At 42.0% G+C, this 24,037-nt stretch overlaps 1 protein-coding gene across 1 annotated transcript in view; it reads left to right on the top strand.

The window, feature by feature from the left end:
• LOC139414171 (low-density lipoprotein receptor-related protein 1B-like) overlaps positions 1-24,037 on the top strand; it is a 195,784-nt gene that overhangs the window by 76,407 nt on the left and 95,340 nt on the right. The window contains exons 22-39 of the mRNA XM_071162057.1: positions 379-624; positions 3,121-3,318; positions 3,534-3,738; positions 3,911-4,075; positions 4,278-4,522; positions 5,453-5,584; positions 5,858-6,085; positions 6,351-6,525; positions 6,686-6,780; positions 6,979-7,128; positions 9,163-9,303; positions 10,070-10,195; positions 10,435-10,566; positions 10,741-10,875; positions 12,721-12,850; positions 20,612-20,738; positions 21,565-21,725; positions 22,360-22,487. Coding sequence (XP_071018158.1) covers positions 379-624; positions 3,121-3,318; positions 3,534-3,738; positions 3,911-4,075; positions 4,278-4,522; positions 5,453-5,584; positions 5,858-6,085; positions 6,351-6,525; positions 6,686-6,780; positions 6,979-7,128; positions 9,163-9,303; positions 10,070-10,195; positions 10,435-10,566; positions 10,741-10,875; positions 12,721-12,850; positions 20,612-20,738; positions 21,565-21,725; positions 22,360-22,487 — 2,919 coding nt within the window. The remainder of the gene's footprint in view (positions 1-378; positions 625-3,120; positions 3,319-3,533; positions 3,739-3,910; positions 4,076-4,277; positions 4,523-5,452; positions 5,585-5,857; positions 6,086-6,350; positions 6,526-6,685; positions 6,781-6,978; positions 7,129-9,162; positions 9,304-10,069; positions 10,196-10,434; positions 10,567-10,740; positions 10,876-12,720; positions 12,851-20,611; positions 20,739-21,564; positions 21,726-22,359; positions 22,488-24,037) is intronic.

Raw genomic sequence — 24,037 nt, 5'->3', positions numbered from 1 at the left:
GGGATTATGGTTTATAACAGAGACAATCCTTTTGTTTGGACCACATGGGCTAGATGATCGAGGCAGTGGGGTCAGGCTTAGGCAATGGGGTTAGGTCCGATGAACACCTTATGTTCACATGAATGACCTGCCCAGGGATTACCACATGACACTTTGTCCATAGAAAAAAAAGATGCGTGACAGATATGACAGGACAGTTGTGTTCACTTCCTTGTGGGGTATTGAGCCCCTATGTCACTAGTCGACGAGGACGTGCAGAACATCGGTCTCCATCCATCACTACTCTCTGACTTTCCTTCCATACACCTGTCTGTGTTCTCTGAGTCAGTCTGCTCACCTCTCATCACCTTTCTTTGTCTTCTTCTCTTGCCATCTCAGCCGATTGCATGTTGGGTAACGGCGGCTGTAGCCACCAGTGTGCAGTGGCTCCTGGGAGGGGCGTGGTGTGCTCCTGCCCGCCGGGGCTCAATCTAAGCCCAGACAACAGGACGTGCCAGATCCTGGACTACTGCTCCAGGCACCTCAAGTGCAGCCAAGTGTGTGAGCAGTATAAAGCAACCGTCAAGTGTTCCTGCTACCCAGGCTGGAGGCTGGAACTAGATGGGGACACCTGCCAGAGTACAGGTAGCTGGTGTTAAGCTCTGTGTGACATGGCTGATAAGTCTTTCCGACACATACCTGCGCTCTGTGGAACTGCCCAAGGACCGCCCATAGAAACGAGAATTCTGATTCTATTTCTGTGTACCTGTGTGTCTCAGTCAGTAGAGCATGGCGCTTGCAACGCCAAGGGTTGTGGGTTTGACCTGCTGGGAGCACCCATAAGTAAAATGTATGCACGCGTGACTGTAAGTCACTTTGGATGAAAAGCGTTTGCTAAATGGCATATATTGTTATATTCTATGGGACAGCCATCCTTACCCTTGTGCCTTAAATCCACATACAGTGCCTTGCGAAAGTATTCGGCCCCCTTGAACTTTGCGACCTTTTGCCACATTTCAGGCTTCAAACATAAAGATATAAAACTGTATTTTTTTGTGAAGAATCAACAACAAGTGGGACACAATCATGAAGTGGAACGACATTTATTGGATATTTCAAACTTTTTTAACAAATCAAAAACTGAAAAATTGGGCGTGCAAAATTATTCAGCCCCCTTAAGTTAATACTTTGTAGCGCCACCTTTTGCTGCGATTACAGCTGTAAGTCGCTTGGGGTATGGTATGTCTCTATCAGTTTTGCACATCGAGAGACTGACATTTTTTCCCATTCCTCCTTGCAAAACAGCTCGAGCTCAGTGAGGTTGGATGGAGAGCATTTGTGAACAGCAGTTTTCAGTTCTTTCCACAGATTCTCGATTGGATTCAGGTCTGGACTTTGACTTGGCCATTCTAACACCTGGATATGTTTATTTTTGAACCATTCCATTGTAGATTTTGCTTTATGTTTTGGATCATTGTCTTGTTGGAAGACAAATCTCCGTCCCAGTCTCAGATCTTTTGCAGACTCCATCAGGTTTTCTTCCAGAATGGTCCTGTATTTGGCTCCATCCATCTTCCCATCAATTTTAACCATCTTCCCTGTCCCTGCTGAAGAAAAGCAGGCCCAAACCATGATGCTGCCACCACCATGTTTGACAGTGAGGATGGTGTGTTCAGCTGTGTTGCTTTTACGCCAAGCATAACGTTTTGCTTTGTTGCCAAAAAGTTCGATTTTGGTTTCATCTGACCAGAGCACCTTCTTCCACATGTTTGGTGTGTCTCCCAGGTGGCTTGTGGCAAACTTTAAACAACACTTTTTATGGATATCTTTAAGAAATGGCTTTCTTCTTGCCACTCTTCCATAAAGGCCAGATTTGTGCAATATACGACTGATTGTTGTCCTATGGACAGAGTCTCCCACCTCAGCTGTAGATCTCTGCAGTTCATCCAGAGTGATCATGGGCCTCTTGGCTGCATCTCTGATCAGTCTTCTCCTTGTATGAGCTGAAAGTTTAGAGGAACGGCCAGGTCTTGGTAGATTTGCAGTGGTCTGATACTCCTTCCATTTCAATATTATCGCTTGCACAGTGCTCCTTGGGATGTTTAAAGCTTGGGAAATCTTTTTGCATCCAAATCCGGCTTTAAACTTCTTCACAACAGTATCTCGGACCTGCCTGGTGTGTTCCTTGTTCTTCATGATGCTCTCTGCGCTTTTAACGGACCTCTGAGACTATCACAGTGCAGGTGCATTTATACGGAGACTTGATTACACACAGGTGGATTGTATTTATCATCATTAGTCATTTAGGTCAACATTGGATCATTCAGAGATCCTCACTGAACTTCTGGAGAGAGTTTGCTGCACTGAAAGTAAAGGGGCTGAATAATTTTGCACGGCCAATTTTTCAGTTTTTGATTTGTTAAAAAAGTTTGAAATATCCAATAAATGTCGTTCCACTTCATGATTGTGTCCCACTTGTTGTTGATTCTTCACAAAAAAATACAGTTTTATATCTTTATGTTTGAAGCCTGAAATGTGGCGAAAGGTCGCAAAGTTCAAGGGGGCCGAATACTTTCGCAAGGCACTGTATATAAAGCAATGTGATAGATTGGTTATATTCCTAGCTGTACATTCTATTCCAAATTCTAAAGCAGTTATTTGGGACATTCCATTGATATAGTAGTTAAATACCTTTTGGAAGAATCAGTACCCATTTGAATATTGGCCATTTATACACCTGTGGCTTTATAGGCCTTTTGTTTCTCTTCATCAATATCTCCCAGTTATATAATGTAACATCTGCTAATTGTATTGAATACGCTCGTTTTTTCCCATCTAAAATGCTACACTGTCGGTTGGAGATGAATCCGCCAAAGGTTTCTGTACTCGTTTTATGACAAGATGAGCTAAACGAGATAATGTGATAGGAAAATGAAAGATGACTTCATTAATGAAACGACGATCTATTCCATAATTATTGACTTCAATATAACCTCACTCACAAAATAAACTAACACGAGTTGCTATTCTAGCAGACGAACAGCACCGTTTTTTTGTGTATCTGCGTGAGAATCTGCATTAGTATGCAATATTTATTATCAAAAATGTATATCTTGACTTATTTCTTGTTTCCTTCCTCAGATCCCTTTGAGGCATTCATCATCTTCTCCATCCGCCATGAGATCAGGAGGATCGATCTCCACAGGCGAGACTACAGCCTTCTAGTTCCTGGTTTGAGGAACACGATCGCCTTAGACTTCCACTTCAATCAGAGTCGACTCTACTGGACCGATGTGGTTGAGGATAAGATATACAGGGGGAAGCTGCTAGACTCTGCTGGTAGGAACACATACGAATTTGGTTGGACATTTGTTTTTATTTTTGGTTAAGCTGAGCTGTTGATGTTTAATTGAGGTCATGGGGAAAGTGTTGTATTGGCTATATTTAGTTCTCCTCTCAACTCCTATTCTCCTATTTTACCTGTGTTTCAGCACGTCCTCTTGCCCTCTTATGTGCTAGTGTGTTGGTCCTTTACTGTTATTGGTTCCTTACAGGTGTGACAGGGATTGAAGTGGTGGTCCAACATGGACTTGCTACTCCGGAGGGTCTGGCTGTTGATTGGATAGCAGGGAACCTGTATTGGATCGACAGCAACTTAGATCAGATAGAGGTAGCCAAGCTAAACGGGAATCTCCGGACCACACTGATCGCCGGAGGGATGGAGCACCCACGAGCCATCGCTCTGGATCCTGAGCAGGGGTTAGTTATCTCTGATTGAGTGAGTGAGTGAGTGAGTGAGTGAGTACTCTTTAACAAGGATATGCATTTCTTTGATATGAATGACCTTAGTGTGAGGTAGACTTGATTCTGATCAATTCCTTAATCCATTTCACATGGATGACTATTCTTATTTGAGTATTTTGTGGTTTAGAATTATTTTCTGGACAGACTGGGATGCCACCTTCCCTCGGATCGAGGCTGCTTCTATGAGCGGAGGAGGACGCCATGTTGTCTTCAGAGACATGGAGATAGGAGCCTGGCCTAATGGTCTTACTCTGGACCTTATGGAGAAGAGGGTTGTGTGGACTGATGCCAGGTGGGTTATATGCCTGTACCTGTCTATATAGGGTCAATTCCCCATCAATTCTATTTCAATTCAGGAAGTCAACTGAAATTCCAATTTAGATGAGGATTTCAGTTGACTTCCTGAATTGGCTGAATTGGGTTGGAATTCACCCCAACCCTGCTGGTAGAATCAAATGATTCTAATAGACAAACATCTATCTTCATCTCAACAGGTCTGATGCCATATTCTCTGCTCTGTACGATGGGACTGGTGTGATAGAGATTCTGAAGGGACATGAGTACCTGTCACATCCCTTCGCTGTCTGTCTCTACGGAGGTAGTGTCTACTGGACAGACTGGAGGACCAACACTCTGGCTAGGGCTAACAAGTGGACAGGAGCCAATGTGACAGTCATCCAGAAAACCAGCGCCCAGCCATTTGACCTTCAGATATACCACCCCAGCAGACAACCACAAGGTAGGCTACCACACTCTCTCAAACATTAAGATAGCAAGGTTGAAAAGAGAGCGGATGTTTTGAATTAAAGACAACCTTCTCAGCTGGACAGGTTGAAGAGTTTTGTTTACTTAGATCATAATGAATAACTTGTTGTATGGTTGTGTTTTAAATTTGTTGTTACATCTGTGTCTCACAAAATACTTTTCACTTTCTATGTCCAAAGTTCTCTGAGAGATAAGAAAGTGCCATAGTGTCGCCCTAAAGTGGTGATAAGCCAAGTCATTCTGGACAGAGGCTACTGTTTAGTCTAAATTACACTATAGTGCCAGGAAATACGATGACGTTGCTAAAGTAGTCAAATATTTAGTAGGAAACAACTTTGCCAGCATTATCATGTCGTCAAATTTACTTTAGACATATGGCAAAGTTGTCATTAGCTTGCAAAGTCTGTCAAAAATAGCTATCAATGCTAATGCTAGCTAGCTAAATTCTGTTGGCCTCCCCTCAATCTTAGCTAGCTAGCTAACATTATACAGCATCTAAAGTCAATCTGGCAACTTAAAATGATAACAAAAGATTTCATACAAATTATTTGTCTCCTTTTGAATGTCATTGAATTTCCAAGCCACTGCAATACACTTTGGATGAAATCTTGACGATGCATTGAGTAGATTACTTAGTCAGGCATCAGTCCAAAAAAGAACGTTCAAAACAATATTGTGACTAAACATGCAACCCATGAATTGGTTCATCAGGCTTCATTTTCTATGTCTGGACTTTTGGCAGTAGGGTTCATTTCCAGGACTTCTGCCTTTCACAAATCAAATACGTTTCCTTCCAAGAGTATCCGAATCTTGTATTAAAATAAACCACACTAGTTGATTATTGAAACCACATTTAGTTGATTATTGAACAACTTCCTCTCCTCTCCCCCTCTCTCGACGATAGCCTCAAATCCCTGCGAGGCGAATGGCGGTCGTGGACCCTGCTCCCATCTATGCCTTATCAACTACAACCGCACCGCATCCTGTGCCTGCCCCCACCTCATGAAGATATCTGCAGACAACTTTACTTGCTTCAGTGAGTGAAGCTCACCCCTTCATCCGTTTGTCAGTCAGTCTGTCCTTACTTCAGTCTCTCTGTCCAGCCATCGCGCCATCTATCTATCTAGCCATTCATTCATTCACACAATCCTCCACATTCATACACTATAGTGCATCTCCCTCAAAAGTGAGTCATTTCAAAACACAGCAGGTTTCTACTGTTTTGAGTTAACACCCGCTTGATTCTGAACTTTGAAAGCAGGCTACACGAAGCAATGTCAACGTCCAGTTTTCTCTTGTCCTTCAACAGCACTGAAGAGATTCCTTCTGTATGTGAGGCGAACCGAGATCCGTGGCGTGGACATTGACAACCCTTACCTGAACCTGATCACAGCCCTGACGGTCCCAGATATAGACGAGGTCACAGCGGTGGACTACGATGCATCAGAGGAACGAATCTACTGGACTGACGTCAAAACACAAACCATCAAACGGTCCTCCATCAACGGAACCGCAATAGAGACGATCATATCCGGAGGTAGAGAAAGATGTTCACCTCTGTGTTCTGAAACGTACCGCTTTTCTGACACTTATGTAACTGAACCAAAATGTTTGTTGTAAAATGTTTTCTCGGACTGTTACACTGTTTTGCGTCCATTTGAGGTCCTTTTCATAGGTAACCCGTTCTAATTTTCACAGTGCACCTGTCAGATTGTTCAAGCGATAGACTCCGTACATTACTTTATTGAAGAGATGAGCGTGACCGTATTGATGTTGTCTTCTGCATATCCTTTTTGTTGCAGGTATTGTTAATGTAAGAGGTCTGGCCCTGGACTGGCTCTCCAGGAACCTGTATTGGATTAGTTCAGAAAGCGACGAGTCACAGATAAACGTGGCGAGGCTAGACGGGTCCCTGAAAACCTCTGTGGTTCACGGGATTGAGAAGCCTAAGTGTCTCACCGTACATCCGTCTAAAGGGTAAGATTCCATTTTTGTATGTACTTTTATACAGTTCAATGTCTGATGTTGATTAGGTATAACAGGATATAGTCAAATTAATGCTAGTTGCATGATGTGATAAATTAGGCACTTTTGTGTTGGCAAAATATTGTTTTCCTATTGAGTTTTTACCTTCCAGGAAAATGTATTGGACAGATGGCAACACAATCAACGTGGCCAACATGGATGGAAGCAATAGCAAGATCATTCAACAGAACCAGAGAGAGCCAGTTGGTAAATGTCACATGCACAATACAAAACGTCCACATTTAGTGGCCAGTACCAGTTGTCTTCTTCCATTTTATATTGCATGACAACAGTAGTGCTACTATCTGGTAACAAACGATATTGCAAGATTGAGTGAGACGATTGGTAGAACAGCAACCCAATAATATGCCCGGTCACAACTCTAATCGATAATGTCTCTCCTAGGCCTGTCGATAGACTACACGTCAGACAAGCTGTACTGGATCAGTGGAGGCAACGCCACCATCAACAGGTGTAGTCTGGACGGTAGTGGTCTGGAAGTGCTGGAGACCATGAAGGAGGAGCTGGTTAAAGTCACGGCTCTAGCTGTTATGGGTGAGTGGCGAGAGTTTAGAGCATGGGCCCGTGTTCATAAAGTGTCTCAGAGTAAAATGTGCTGGTCTAGGATCAGTTTTGCTTGTTTTAGAGAGCATGGTTCTATGGATGAGCACTACTACCCTTTTGTCTTAGAAAGTGCCTGATATAAATATGTTGTGCCCTTCCAGCTCATAAAAGTATTTTCTGCCCAAGTTGTGTTTTGTTTTAAGTACTAGTCCATTGATTTGGGGTTTGTTTTTATCTGGAGTACATGAGTAAAAGGGTTTTTGACAGCGATGAACCTTTGCTGTCTTCTTGCATTGTATTACTTGTCCGTTTCCCCATTTCTGTTTATGTCTGTCTCTGAAACTATTCTAATTCACGTTTAAAATTGCATCCCGTCTGATAAAATGCCTCATCCAGACAGAATACTTTAGGGAAGTTTCTCTGGCTTCAGTGGGACTTGTTTAGCCTCTACAGTGATGGGCGACAGAGCTGCCTCCCGCTACACAAACAGAACACAGTAACCAGGCTTTCTGACTTAGTGATGGGAAACCTGGGCTTTCGATCCGTCCGGCTCACCGACTGTCTGTTCCAGGTTTACTTATAGCTGTAGTGGTGATTGTATAATATTGTATTGTATTGGGTTTTAATAGTACAGATCATTGAGGGAGAGTTTCTCTCCGCGCTCTACAAGACAGTTGATCATGATGCTATTAACAGGGTGGAATGATTATTTTTTCCTATCGATTAGATGGTTGTATTCATTTGTTTAGTATCGTATTATTTCATATTGTTGTGGTTATTCCCCATGAGTAACCCTTCAGGGAGTTAGACAGGGGAGAAACATCATTATGGATGGGCTTCTCGCTCTGGTTTTGTTACGATTCCTTAATTTAGAGTACCTCTCTTATCTGCTTGGGATATTGAAATAGCCTCTGGCATATTAAAGTGCTATCTATCTATCTACAGTATGGTCTGCCGTAATTCTGTTGGGAACACTGTTTGATTCTGATGTAATTCACCTGCAGAGGGACTGCTGTTTATATTCATCCTACCTGTGCTTTAACCACAGAGAGACATGTTTTTTTGTGTTTTTTTTATCTCTGCGGTTTTAACACGCCGTCTTTTTGTATGCTCTCCAATCCTTCCCGTCATTCGAGGAGATTATGTTCTTTGTTGATAGCTGTAGTCCAGCAGGCCAAAAGCCAAGAATGGTCTGGCGTAAGCCCACTGTACTGTAGCCCATTCAAGTCTGCAGACAGATTCCCCCCCAAAAAAAGAAGAAGAAGAGAAAGTTCCCTGTCTACAGGCACAGGATTGGTCTTGCTTCAGAGGTTTTCTGACTGCTGAGCCGCTATCCTACGTCCTTTGTGCCGGGCTGACTGTACCTCAGCGTTGCCTGTTTGCTGGAACTGGGCTCATGCATAAACATTCAAAAAAAATTTCCCGGTCAAGGGTGCAAGTACAGTACACGGGCTTATATTATAAGAAAAAAATATGTCACATGGCCCAGTTCCTTTGTTTCCTCCCTGGGACCCGTGCCCCTAAGATTTATGGGTAGGGGAATGAACTTAAGATCCTGTCTCTCTGTCTCGTATCACCCGATTCTCCGAGGAAGAAATCTGAAAGTCCTCCTTTACACAGCTCCCTCCTTGCCCCTTCTTTTACGAGCGTCCCAGGAGTCCGCCCCGGCCTACTGTATTCATCAGCGAGGGAATACTGTACAGTGAGAGCTATACATACCTTATGGATTATACAGTATTCTACCGTTCCTAGAATGTATTCAATTCAGTTACAATTGTATGTTACAGTTCCTAGGAAATCGGTCATTCAATGTTGTTATTTGGGTCCAGTGATATTTGTCGTGCTCTGTGAACATGCTGTATAGCCTACTATCGATGAACAAATGGGCCGTTAGCTTTTGATTGAAGGGCCGGCATAGAACCACTATTGCTACTGCACAGTATTCGTGGCCTTTTTGAATAGCTCTGATTTATCAATATACTTGTCAATTCAGTCATGAACAATCATTGATTTTTCTGTCTTCAGGTGCCAAGCTGTGGTGGGCTGATGACAGCTTGGCCCAGTTGGGGACCGTCAGTAAGAGAGGTGGGCTGGACATGGTGGTTTTACGCAACAAGACCACGGGGATTGTTCACATGAAGGTGTATGACGAGGACAGCCAGACAGGTAAAGAGTATGACTGCTAACTCAATGCTTTCACTCAGACGATGTTCGACCTCCTTTTAAAGCTTTGTTGTAGGCTTTTGACTTGAAATTGCTAAGTGTTTTTGATCCTCTCTTGAGAATGCCCCGCCTTTTTAAAAAAAATCCAATTGGCCCAAAAATAATGGTTCTTCATTGAGACACAGCTTTATTGAAATTCCACGTAGCAGTTTTGTGAGTCATTGGCAGTATCATCCATTTCATTGACATGTCCAATATCAGGATTGCTCTCAATCTCTGTTAGTATTAAAAATGGCAATTAAGGTGTCTTAAAAATATACATCTTTCAACTTCCTCCTCAAACTTCCTCTGACCGATTAGCTACTTCATTTATCTTTTTGACACCGACCACATGGGAGTATGGCCATGTCTCATTAGTCTTCTCTCTCTCCCCTTCTCCTTCCTCTCTCTCTCTCTCTCTTCTCTCTCTCTCTCTCTCTCTCTCTCTCTCTCTCTCTCTCTCTTTCTGTCTCTCTCGCTCTCGTCCTCTCTCTCTCACACACTGGAAGTACTGTATTCTCATGAAAATAACTGGAACGTAATGCAATGCAGATGTACTCTGCCTAACTCAGCTCCCCCCCCCCCCCCCCCCCCCATAATGCTCAGTTAAATAATACGCATGCTGTCCTACTGTGTCATCACTGTGTTGCTTCCTGAATGAATACACAAGCATATACAATGACCATGCCTAGGTGTTAAATTTACAGTGTAATGTTCCACTGCTGTGCAGGGAGGAATCTCTGTCAGGACAACAATGGTGGCTGCTCTCAGCTTTGCTTCCCAACATCAGAGAGCACACGAAGTTGTTCCTGTGCCGTGGGCTACAACCTCCACTCCGATCGCATGTCATGTGAAGGTACTGTACCCGCTTCTCGTGGGAGCACACTGAACAGGGAACACAACATATGAAAACCGACATATGAAAACATATGATGTGAATCTGATTTTGACATCTGTCGTTGTCTATGAGCGTCGCTTTGTTGTGTTTGAAGGACTAGGGTCTTTCCTGATGTGATGTGAAGGTTAGAATCACATTTTACATGTACAGTAAATGCCATATAGTTGATTGGGTTGGCTTTGTGTTTGAACTTGAAGGCATAGGGTCTTTCCTGATGTACTCACTTCATGAGGGCATCAGGGGGATATCCCTGGATCCCAGTGATAGCAGTGAAGCCTTGATGCCGGTGACCGGCTCAGTGATGGCTGTGGGGATTGACTTCCATGCTGGTGAGTGTATTGGCATTGTTTTTTTAGTGATTATTTGGACTATTCTTCATGCTTCGGATTGCAAATGAATCATTATCATTTCAATGTTTTAATTGTTATTTTTAATTATAGTTTGTAGAAAACAAATGAACGGAAGAACATTAATCCTTTTCAATTAATTGATTTTCCTAATAGGAAATGACACGTTATATTGGACAGACATGGGCTTGAACAGAATTTCCAGAGCCAAGCGAGATCAGACGTGGAGAGAGGACATTGTCACTAGTGGTATCGGCCGCGTGGAGGGGATTGCAGTGGACTGGATTGCAGGTAAGTAGCCGAGCTCTCAAAGTTAACCTTTACTGAAGAGAATACAATGTCAAGTGTAAAGGAGGACATACAAGTACCGTTGCAGTCAAATACAGCGCCTCCGGAAAGTATTCAGACCCCTTGACATTTTCTACATTTTTGTCAAGTTACGGCCTTATTCTAAAATTGATTAAATTGTTTTTTCCCCTCATCAATCTACACACAATACCCCCATAATGACAAAGCCAAAACAGGTTTTAGACATTTTTGCTAATGTATTGAAAATAAACAACTGAAATATTACATTTACATAAGTATTCAGACCCTTTACTCTGTGGAGCATGTTGTCATCAAGGATCTCTCTGTACTTTTCCCCATTCATCTTTGCCTCGATCCTTACTAGTCTCCCAGTCCCTACCGCTGAAAAACATCCTCACATCATGATGCTACCACCACCATGCTTCACTGTAGGGATGGTACCAGGTTTCCTCCAGATGTCACGCTTGGCATTAATGCAAAGAGTTCAATCATGGTTTCATCAAACCAGAGAATCTTGTTTCTCATGGTTTAAGAGGCTTTAGGTGCCTGTTGGCAAACTCCAAGTGGGCTGTCATGTGCCTTTTACTGAGGAGTGGCTTCCGTCTGGTCAGTCTACCATAAAGCCCTGATTGGTGGAGTGCTGCAGAGATGGTTGTCCTTCTGGAACTCTAGAGCTCTGTCAGAGTGACCATCGGGTTCTTGGTCACCTCCCTGACCAAAGCCCTTCTCCAGATTGCTCAGTTTGGCTGGGCGGCCAGCTCTAGGAAGAGTCTTGGGGGTTCCAAGAATTGTGTTCTTGGGGACCTTCAATGCTTTAGATTTTTTTTGGTACCCTTCCCCATATCTGTGCCTCAACACATTCCTGTCTCGGAGCTCTAAGGACAATTTCTTCAACCTCATGGCTTGGTTTTTTGCTCTGACATGGTGTCAACTGTAGGACCTTATATAGACAGGTGTGTGCCTTTCCAAATCATGTCCAATCAATTGATTTTACCACAGGTGGACTCCAATCAAGAAACATCTCAAGGATGATTAATGGAAACAGGATGCACCTGAGCTCAATTTCGAGTCTCATAGCAAAGGGTCTGAAGACTTAAGTAAATAAGTTATTATTATAAAAAAAACATTATCAGCAAAAATGTCTAAAACCTGTTTTTGCTTTGTCACTATGGGGTATTATATGTAGATTATTCAGTTTTTTTTTGTCCATTTTAGAATAATGCTGTAAAGTAACAAAATGTGGAAAAGGTAAAGGGATCTGAATACTTTCCGAAGGCACCCATGCACGATTCACTATTTCTTCAAAATTAGTTTAAAAATTATATATATATATATATAAAAATGCACGATTCACTATTTCTTCTAAAATAAGTTTAAAAAAAAATATATATATATATATATATATATATATATAAAGTTTTTCACACATATATTTGTTTGATTTACAATCGCACAGGACCAAGAAAAAAATATCAAAATTATATTTTTCGCTTCAAAGTATAAAACAAATTGCCTGAACTAAATTATACAGAATTGAAATTAATTTGGTTGGAGGCAGGTGATTCTCATTTACAGTGCAACATCTTACTGGTAAAAATAGCAGTTCAACCATAAAAAAAAGAGAAAACAGAACATTCTGCTCCATTGCGCTCCATTGTAAAGTGCAAGTGTGCCAATATATTTGACTGCAACTGTAGGACACACAGAGAGACAAGAGCCAGAGGACATACTTCTCAAGTAAAGACATACATAAAATGTAATGAATTGACTGACTTGTAATGCAATGGTTTGAACACTGTACAAAGTCATGTTTGGGTTGTTTACTAGGTAATATCTATTGGACGGACCATGGCTTCAACATCATAGAGGTTGCTCGACTCAGTGGCTTGTACCGAGCCGTGGTGATAGCTGAAGGACTTGACCAGCCCAAAGCCATTGCTGTGCACCCGGTGAAAGGGTGTGTACAGTTTTTCATTTCAGTCAACACTTTGAAGTCCACCTGCTTGGTATGTAATGAACACATCCTATCTACATAACGTATTCCCTAGAAATGACCACCAAATAACCAATGTTTTAATTCAATTTGATAGCCAGTGGTAATGAACGTCATAAAACGATCTTTGCGAGGTTATATAGTAGAATTATATAATTACAGTGCTGTTAGAAAGTATTTACACCCCTTGATTTTTTCCACATTGTGTCAGAATCCAAGGGACGGCCGACTCAGGTCTACTGGCCGTCTCTCTCTCGGGGGTAAACCCTTGTGTCCCCTGGCATACTGGCCTTTTCTATGAAGTTTTTTCTGTTGGTTACTTTAATTATATTTTAATACTATAGAATTTGTATGCATTCACAAATGTCGACTGCACGATCAAGTTGGGGTTTTATGTCATGTTTTTATTTTATTTGTCTGTCTAAACAGTATTTCTATCTCAGCTCTGTGCAAAGTGTTTTCAAATCTCAGGCTCTTGGATATATTTCCATCTCAAGCTGACTCATGGATAGACTAACCTGTTCCCCCGCACATTGACTCTGTACCGGTACCCCCTGTATATAGCCTCCACATTGACTCTGTACCGGTATCCCCTGTATAAAGCCTCCACATTGACTCTGTACCGGTACCCCCTGTATATAGCCTCCACATTGACTCTGTACCGGTACCCCCTGTATATAGCCTCCACATTGACTCTGTACCGGTACCCCCTGTATATAGCCTCCACATTGACTCTGTACCGGTACCCCCTGTATATAGCCTCCACATTGACTCTGTACCGGTACCCCCTGTATATAGCCTTCACATTGACTCTGTACCGGTACCCCCTGTATATAGCCTCCACATTGACTCTGTACCGGTACCCCCTGTATATAGCCTCCACATTGACTCTGTACCGGTACCCCCTGTATATAGCCTCCACATTGACTCTGTACCGGTACCCCCTGTATAAAGCCTCCACATTGACTCTGTACCGGTACCCCCTGTATATAGCCTCCACATTGACTCTGTACCGGTACCCCCTGTATATAGCCTCCACATTGACTCTGTACCGGTACCCCCTGTATATAGCCTCCACATTGACTCTGTACCGGTACCCCCTGTATATAGCCTCCACATTGACTCTGTACCGGTACCCCCTGTATATAGCCTTCACATTGACTCTGTACCGGTACCCCCTGTATATAGCCTCCACATTGACTCTGTATCGGTACCCCCTGTATATAGCCTTCACATTGACTCTGTACCGGTACCCCCTGTATATAGCCTCCACATTGACTCTGTACCGGTACCCCCTTTATATAGCCTTCACATTGACTCTGTACCGGTACCCCCTGTATATAGCCTTCACATTGACTCTGTACCGGTACCCCCTGTATATAGCCTCCACATTGACTCTGTACCGGTACCCCCTGTTTATAGCCTCCACATTGACTCTGTACCGGTACCCCCTGTATATAGCCTTCACTTTGACTCTGTACTGGTACCCCCTGTATATAGCCTCCACATTGACTCTGTACCGGTACCCCCTGTTTATAGCCTCCACATTGACTCTGTACCGGTACCCCCTGTATATAGCCTTCACTTTGACTCTGTACCGGTACCCCCTGTATATAGCCTCGCTACTGTTATTTTACTGCTGCTCTTTAACTATTTCTTATTTTTTACTTAACATTAATTTTTGTTAAACCTGGTATCCCAGGTTGGTTAAGGGCTTGAAAGTAAGCAGTTCACTGTAAGGTGCTACACCTGTTGTATTGAGGGCATGTAACAAATAGAATTTGACTTGATTAGTCTTAACTAGCAGAGCTATTTGAAAGCCAATGATATCAATAGAGTTCATAACACGTTTTATAAGATACTAGCCTATTCCTGTGCCCCAAACAAAACCAAAGGTGCTATGATTGTACTGAAGAGGAATATTAATCTTAATATGAAGGTGGGGGTCTCTGGGGGAGACACTGATAGACATAATTGTTATACCTCGGTTACTATTAATGGCACTACATTATGTTTGTCCTCCATGTATGCACCAAATGCTTTTGGTAAATACTTTTTTGAAGACCTGAAGCTTAACTTGTTAGACTTCCCAGACTCAGTGACCATCCTTGGTGTAATGAACCCGATGGGAGACAGAGAGCTGGTTTCAAGCGCAGGGCGCAGCAGGTGTTTATTGTAAAGGACCACAGGAGGAGGCAGGTAGCTGGGTCCAGGGGCAGGCAGAAGGTCATACACAGGGGGTCCAAAAAGGCAACAGTACAGGCAGGGAAAAGGCTAGTAACGTCGTCCGGGAGATCGGGCAAAAGGTAGATAACAGGAAATCTGATAGGCTAAAGTACAGGCAGGGAATAGGCAAAAGGTGTCGTTAGTGAGACAGGCCAAAACGATCATACACGGGATGATTACGGTACGGGAAAAACAGCACTCTGAATAGAAGAGTGTCACAAAACAAACAATACCTCACAGTGATGGTGTGCAAAGAACTGAACTAAATAGTGTGTGATAATGACATGCAGGTGTGTGAACAGGTGATTAGAATTCAGGTGATTGGGATCTGGAAAGGGAGCTGCGTTCAGGTGATTTACGTGTTTGAGAGTGTGAGTTGGGCGCAGACGTTACACTTGGGGGAGATTTTAACTTGACTCTAGATCCTACAATTAATACCACCAGTGATATCCTCTTGGCACTCCGGGCACCTTCGAATTATATTAAGTATTTTTTAGATGACTTGAACATTGTGGATGCCTGGCGCCTAACAAATCCTAGTATTAGAGATGATCTTATTTTCTGCCCCATCATCAGTCTTTCTCACAAATTGATTGTCTTCACCTCCCCTGTTTCTCTGAAATGTACATCCCCATGCAGAGATTTGAACTATGCTGTTATCTGACCATTCTCCATTATTGATTTATTTTGAGATTTCTCCAGGATTCACAGGTTTTAAGAAATGGCGTTTCAATGTTTTTCTTTTGGGATAGGGAAATCTCAAACTACATTTTTGATATCTTACAAAGTGGGATTAAAATGGATTTAATTATAATTTTGGGAGGGAAGAATTTTTTTTTTTTACGTTTATAAAAATCATGAATAATAAAACACTAATGTAGAGTGCATTCGGAAAGTATTCACTTTACAGCCTTATTCTAAAATTGATTAAATTAACTTTTCCCTCATCAATCTACGCATGATATCCCATAATGACTCATTGAAACAGGTTTTCTTTTAATTGTTGCATTTATAAAATAAAACCCACCAGAAATACTTGTTTTACATGAGTATTCAGACCCTTTGCTATGAGACTTAAAATTGAGCTCAGGTGCATCCTGTTTCCATTGATCATCCTTGGAGATGTTTCTACAACTTGATTGGAGTCCATCTGTGGTAAATTCAATTGATTGGACATGATTTGGAAAGGCACACAGCTGTCTATTTAAGGTCGAAGGAATTGTCCGTAGCGCTCCGAGACAGGATTGTGTCGAGGCACAGATCTGGGGAAGGGTACCAAAACATTTCTGCTCCATTGAGGGTCCCCCATTGAGGGTCCCCAACAACACAGTGGCTTCCATCATTCTTAAATGGAAGAAGTTTGGAAGCACCAAGACTCGTCCTAGAGCTCGCCGCCCAGCTAAACAGAAATCGGGGTAGAAGGGCCTTGGTCAGGGAGGTGACCAAGAACCCAATGGTCACTCTGACAGAGCTCCAGAGTTCCACTGTGGAGATGGGAGAACCTTCCAGAAGGACAACCATCTCTGCAGCTCTCCACAAATCAGGCCTTTATGGTAAAGTGACCGGACGGAAGCCACTCCTCAGTAAAATGCACATGACAGCCCGCTTGGTGTTTGCCAAAAGGCACCTAAAGGACTTTTAGACCTTGAGAAACTAGATTCTCTGGTCTGATGAAACCAAGATTGAACTCTTTAGTCAGAATGCCAAGCGTCACATCTGGAGGAAACCTGGCACCATCCTTACGGTGAGGCATGGTGGTGGCAGCATCATGCTGTGGGAATGTTTTTCAGCGGCAGGGACTGGGAGACTCGTCAAGATCGAGGAAAATATGAACAGAGCAGATCCTTGATGACAAAACTGCTCCAGGGCGCTCAGGACCTCAGACTGGGGCAAAGGTTCACCTTCCAAAAGGGCAATGACCCTAAGCACATAGCCAAGACAAGGCAGGAGTGGCTTCGGGACAAGTCTCTAAATGTCTTTGAGTGGCCCAGCCAGAGCTTGGACTTGAACTCGATCGAACATCTCTGGAGAGATCTGAAAATAGCTGTGCAGTGACACTCCCCATCCAACCTGACAGAGCTTGAGAGGATCTGCAGAGAAGAATGGGAGAAACTCCCCAAATACAGGTGTGCCATGCTTGTAGTGTGTCACGTTCGTTGTAAGAAGGAGACCAAGGTGCAGCGTGGGTTGGGTACATTCTTCTTTATTATAAGAACGAACACTGAACAAACTAACAAACTAACAAAATAACAAAACGAATCGTGAAGCTAATATGAGTAGTGCAGACAGGCAACTAAACATAGAACAAGAACCCACAAACACAAAAGGGAAAATGGCCACCTAAATGCAATCCCCAATCAGAGACATCAGAGACATACAGTGGGGCAAAAAAGTATTTAGTCAGCCACCAATTGTGCAAGTTCTCCCACTTAAAAATATGAGAGAGGCCTGTAATTTTCATCATAGGTACACTTCAACTATGACAGACAAAATGAGAAAAGAAAATCCAGAAAATCACATTGTAGGATTATTTATGAATTTATTTGCAAATTATGGTGGAAAATAAGTATTTGGTCACATACAAACAAGCAAGATGTCTGGCTCTCACAGACCTGTAACTTCTTCTTTAAGAGGCTCCTCTGTCCTCCACTTGTTACCTGTATTAATGGCACCTGTTTGAACTTTTTATCAGTATAAAAGACACCTGTCCACAACCTCAAACAGTCACACTCCAAACTCCACTATGGCCAAGACCAAAGAGCTGTCAAAGGACACCAGAAACAAAATTGTAGAACTGCACCAGACTGGGAAGACTGAATCTGCAATAGGTAAGCAGCTTGGTTTGAAGAAATCAACTGTACTTATTTTCCACCATAATTTGCAAATAAATTCATAAAAAATCCTACAATGTGATTTTCTGGATTTTTTTTCCTCATTTTGTCTGTCATAGTAGAAGTGTTCCTATGAGGACTCTCATCTTTTTAAGTGGGAGAACTTGCACAATTGGTGGCTGACTAAATACTTTTTTGCCCCACTGTAAGTCTAAGAGCTTTGAACACCTGGATTGTACAATATTTGTCCAATATTATTTTTAAAATTATTTTAGCTCTGTCATGTTTGTTGATCATTACGAGAAAGTGTTTGTCAAGTCTTGCCATAGATTTTCAATCCAATTTAATTCAACTGTAACTAGGCCACTCAGGAACATTCAATGTCATCTTGGTAAGAAATTACACTGTAGATTTTCACCTTGTGCTTTAGGTTATTGTCCTCCTGAAAGATGAATTAATCTCCCAGTGTCTGTTGGAAAGAAGAGTGAACCAGGTTTTTCTCTAGGATTGTGCCTGTGCTTAGCCGTAATTCCGTGTATTTTTATCCAAGAAAACTCCTTAGTCCTTACCGATGACAAGCATACCCATAACATGATGCAGCCACCAACATGCTGGAAAATATGAAGATTGCTACTCAGTGACATGTTTTGTTGGATTTGTCCCAAAATAACGCTTTGTATTCAGTATTACTTATTAAGTGCCTTGTTGCAAACATGATGCATGTTTTGGAATATTTGTATTTTGTACAGGCTTCCTTCTTTTCATTCTGTCATTTAGGGTAGTATTGTGGAGTAACTACAATGTTGTTGATCCGTCCTCAGTTTTCTCATATCACAAACTCTGTAACTGTTATAAAATTACCATTGGCCTTGTGGTGAAATCGCTGAGCAGTTTCCTTCCTCTCCGGCAACTGTGTTAGGAAGGACGCCTTTATCTTTGTAGTGACTGGGTGTATTGATACACCATCCAAAGCCTAATTAATAACTTTACCATGCTCAAATGGATATTCAGCGGATCCTCTTTATATTTTTACATCTAGGGGCGGCAGGTAGCCAAGTGGTTAGAGCATTGGTCCAGTAACGAAAGGTTGCTGGATCGAATCCCTGAGCTGACAGGGTGAAAATCTGTCGTTCTGCACCTGAACAAGGCAGTTAACCCACTATTGTAAATAATAATTTGTTCTTAACTGACTTGCCTATTTAAATAAAGGTTTAAAAAATCTTAAAATTATTTTCTTTGCAAGGAATTGAAATACTTCCCTGGTCTTTGTGCTTGAAATTCACTCCTTGATTGAGGGACTTTACAGCTATTTGTATGTGTGAGGTACAGAGATGGGGCAGTCATTAAATATCATGTTAACCACTATTATTGAACACAGAATCAGTCCATGCAACTTATGTGACTCGTACATATTTACTCGTGGACTTATTTAGGGTTGCCATAACAAAGGGGTTGAATTATTATTGACTCATGATATTTCAGATTTACATTTTCATTAATTTCAAAACATTTCAACAACAGAATATTCCGCTTTGACGTTATGGGGTATTGTTGTGTAGATCAGTGACAAAAAAATATCAATTTAATCCATTTTAAATTCAGGCTGTAACACAACAGAATGTACATACAACATCAAGCAATTACCAGCCAATAAAATCTAAACTCTCCACCCTTCATCCAAAGCAAACTATAAAGTTTAAATCCAGTATTTCCCCACTCTCTGCATTCATAACTGATTACACTGTCTCACATGTTCAGCTTCTCAATCATTAATAACAGGGAAAGAAAGGGTCCATTTTCCCACATCAGCTTAGACTGCAGGGCACTTTCCTATTGATTCCACCCCTGATGAGAGATGCTAATGAACCAGGATAAGCAGCTGAGGAGAATAGAGATGAGTCTACTGGCACTGAGTGGGTCTACTGTCACAGCTTGTGCCTCACCTGCGCCGGGCTAATTAATGTTGTCTCCCTCTAACCCCTATTATTCATAGCATTGTATGCATGCATTACCCGGAGATCTCGTGTAGAGAGCGATAACTTTATGTGGCAATCACGCTGATTGCTTAAATTAAAGCCAATATAGAAATATGTCAACAACTGGCCCCCTATGGATATTAGAGTTTGTGTGAGGGGATTTGGAGCCAGAGCATACTGTCATGTTATTTTTCATTATTTATAATTGGTGCGTTAGTTAGTTAGTATGTCATAACCGTTGGAACATTGATCAGCTGCTTGCCTCACTATTAGTATTCTGAAAGGGAGTTTGAACATGTCTACTCCACTGTCTATCCATACCAGCATGGAGTTCAAGCCTCCTTGAATTATGCATCGATACCGTTATGGCCCTGCGATTTTATTCGCAAGCTCTGTGCCGTGTACATGTTTGTTACTGACGTGCTGCTTATTGTATTGATATCATTTTCATCATGTGCCTGTTTGTCTAATACTGATGTGTTGATGCTGCTGACTTGGTCCAGTTCCCTCTTGAAAAATACATCTTTATCGCAACTAGACCCAAGGAAAAATGGTCTACCGATTATGAACAATACACGTTAGATCAACCCAAAGCATTTCCTGTCAGTGTAAGAGGTGACTGTAAAGTATGAGCATTGTTTGGTGGTGGTGGCTGTGGACTCTTCTTACCCTTCTGTTGTCCTCTTGGCCAGGTTTCTGTTCTGGACAGAATGGGGACAAAGCCCCTGCATCGGTCGGGCCCGGCTGGACGGATCAGACCAAGTTATTCTGGTCAACTCTGGAATAGCATGGCCCAACGGGATCTCCATAGACTATGAGGTATATTTAAGCAATAAGCCCGGAGGGTGTTTTGTACATGGCCAATATACAGCTAAGGGCTGTTCTTAGGCGAGGCGCAACGCAGAGTACCTGGATACAGCCCATAGTCGTGGTACAGTATATTGGCCGTATACCACAACCGTCCCGAGCTGCCTTATTGCTTTTTAGAAACTGCTTACCAACGTAATTAGAACAGTGAACAGTCATTTTTTGTCATACCCGTGATATACGGACTGATATACCACGACTGTCAGCCAATCAACATTCAGGGCTCGAACCACCCAGTTTATAAAATATAATAATGAATGCCATTTAGCAGATGCTTTCATCCAAAACAGCTTATAAACATTCATCTCCAAAAGTTATTTGGCACCCTTGCTAAAGATTAGCAAAAAAGTCTATGAAATAAATCAAACACAAATACCAAGCTATGTTATATGGTATTATTTTGATTTTATTATTAGATTATTTCAAAGTAATACAATTGCAAAAAGAGATTTTGTTGAACAAGTTCAAAAAGAAATAATCTCAAAAAGACCGGCGTCAAAGTTATTGGCAATCTGTGGGTGCAGGCATTGTATTATTTGTGACCCGAGAGGGAATCAAATCCATGGCGTTGATGTTGCTAGCTCCACACTCTTACCCACTGAGCCAAGCAGGAGGACCAGGTGTTTTTGTCCCCCAGAGTGCACACACAGCACTTTAGCCTCCCTCTGATCTTCCTGGCTGAAGTGGCATTACACTCTGCTTTGTGTTATCTTTTTTATAATGATACTCTTCCCACCATCATATACCTGAAGTTTATTTTCTCAACATTGTATTCTAGGAAAATAAATTATATTGGTGCGACGCCCGCGCCAACAAGATAGAACGGATCAGCCTTGAGAGCGGAGAGAGCCGGGAGATAGTACTGTCATCCTCAGCCAGCAACGCAGCGGATCTCTTTTCAATGGCCGTCTATGGGGCTTACATATACTGGGCTGACAGGTAATTTATTCTTCCAGAAATGTTATAGTATAGTACAGTCTCTCCAAACAGGCCCCATAGAAGCCTTCGCCAGCTGCTCTACCCTTGTTGGATTAACTACCTGCACCACAAGGTCACTTTAAATACCAATCTAATTGACAGAGAAAAAGGCAGAGCATTTAGAAAAGACACCTTCTCTTTATTTAAATTGTGCGTACCTACCTCAATGTCATCCACAAGGGCAGCTAGGTCCCGTCACCTTCTGTCAGACCAGCTGTCGAGCATATTTTAGCTTCTGTCTAGTGTATTTGGATGAGTTCTTCTGTTTTAATTAGTTGAGGGCCATTGATTATCCCTGTGTCGAACTTCCTGTCACCTGGTGTCAAGCTCCCTCCTCTTCCTGTTGTGTGTGTGTGTGAGTGTGTGTGTGCGCGTGTCTGTGTGTGTATGAATGCGTGTGTGCGTGCGTGTATGAATGCATGTGTGCGTGCGTGTGTGTGTGTATGAATGTGTGTGTGTATGTGTGTGCGTGTGTGTGTATGAATGCATGCGTGTGTGTGTGTGTGAATGCGTGTGTGCGTGCGTGTGTGTGTATGAATGCGTGTGTGTGTGTGTGTGTGTGTGTGTGTGTGTGTGTGCGTGTGTGCGTGCATAGGGCTCATGCCAGAGGCTCCATTCGCCGAGGTGTTAAGAGTTATCCAACGGAGGGAGCCACGACTCTGAGGAGTGGTCTGGGAGTCAACTTGAACGATATCAAAGTCTTTAACCGAGGACGGGAGAAAGGTTGAGGTTTCAACTTCCTTATCACTTCCTTATTATTTCATGTTCTTACCTGGCTGTCAGTACCTGCGGTTGTTAAGTGTTCTAGAATAGACCTGAGATTAATAACCTCTTGATACTAGCCATCCCGGATCCGGGATTGTGAGTACAGCCTCAAGCTCATTACCATAACGCAACGTTAACTATTCATGAAAATCGCAAATGAAATGAAATAATTATGCTAGCTCTGAAGCTTAGCCTTCTGTTAACAACACTGTCATCTCAGATTTTCAAAATATGCTTTTCAACCATAGCAAAACAAGCATTTGTGTAACAGTATTGATAGCTAGCGTAGCATTTAGCGTAGCATTGAGCGGGCAACATTTTCACAAAAACAAGAAAAGCATTCAAATAAAATAATTTACCTTTGAAGATGTTTTCAATGAGGAGACTCTCAGTTAGATTGCAAATGTTCAGTTTTTCCAAAAACATTCTTTGTGTATTAGAAATTGCTCCGTTTTGTACATCACGTTTGGCTACCAAAAAAAAACGAAAATTCAGTCATCAAAACGCCGAACTTTTTTCCAAATTAACTCCATAATATCGACTGAAACATGGCAAACGTTGTTTAGAATCAATCCTCAAGGTGTTTTTCACACATCTCTTCGATGATATATCGTTCGTGGAAGTCTGGTTTCTCCTCTCTATCAAATGAAAAAATTCTTGCACCTGGCGTTTGCGCACCAATTTCAACGCAGGACACCAGGCGGACACCTGGTAAATGTAGTCTTTTATGGTCAATCTTCCAATGATATGCCTACAAATACGTCACAATGCTGCCGACACCTTGGGGAAACGGCAGAAAGTGTAAGCTCATTCCTGTCGCATTCACAGCCATATAAGGAGACAATGGAAAACAGCGCCTCAGAAATTTTGCTCACTTCCAGTTTGAAGTTTCATCTTGGTTTCGCCTGTAGCATCAGTTCTGGGGCACTCACAGACAATATCTTTGCAGATTTGGAAACGTCAGAGTGTTTTCTTTCCAAAGCTGTCAATTATATGCATAGCCGAGCATCTTTTCGTGACAAAATATTGCGCTTAAAACAGGAACGTTTTTCATCCAAAAATGAAATACTGCCCCCAGAGGTTCAATTAAAGGGCCAATCAGCAGTTGAAACAATATCATTGTTCTTCCCACCACTGTTTCAGTAAAAAGCTGAAGGATGGGGCTGGAAAAATGTAATCACTCTCAAATGCATAAACAGAGGTATGGATGCAAGGATATCCATGATATTAAAATTGGAGTTTAACCATGTTTTGTTAACATTTACTTTGTTTTCAAACATTGGAGTTAAACAAGCTTATATTTGGGGTTCTGTTGGGGTACAACAGTTAAACTAAGCTTATGAGGCATTTATTTCTAAGTTATATTATTCAAGAATCAATAGGTACAAATTATTTATTAATATGTTCAAAAATGGATGCAGCAACTGCTGATTGCCCATTTTAATGTGAAGGTATTTCAACCTCTTGCAATACAGAAACGTAATATCTGAATATTGACTAACACTGAT

The sequence above is a fragment of the Oncorhynchus clarkii genome, chromosome 7 (assembly GCF_045791955.1).
Source record: "Oncorhynchus clarkii lewisi isolate Uvic-CL-2024 chromosome 7, UVic_Ocla_1.0, whole genome shotgun sequence".
NCBI classification, from domain to species: domain Eukaryota; kingdom Metazoa; phylum Chordata; class Actinopteri; order Salmoniformes; family Salmonidae; genus Oncorhynchus; species Oncorhynchus clarkii.
The sequence above is the reverse complement of the archived record's forward strand: the minus strand, read 5'-3'. Positions and strand labels throughout refer to the sequence as shown.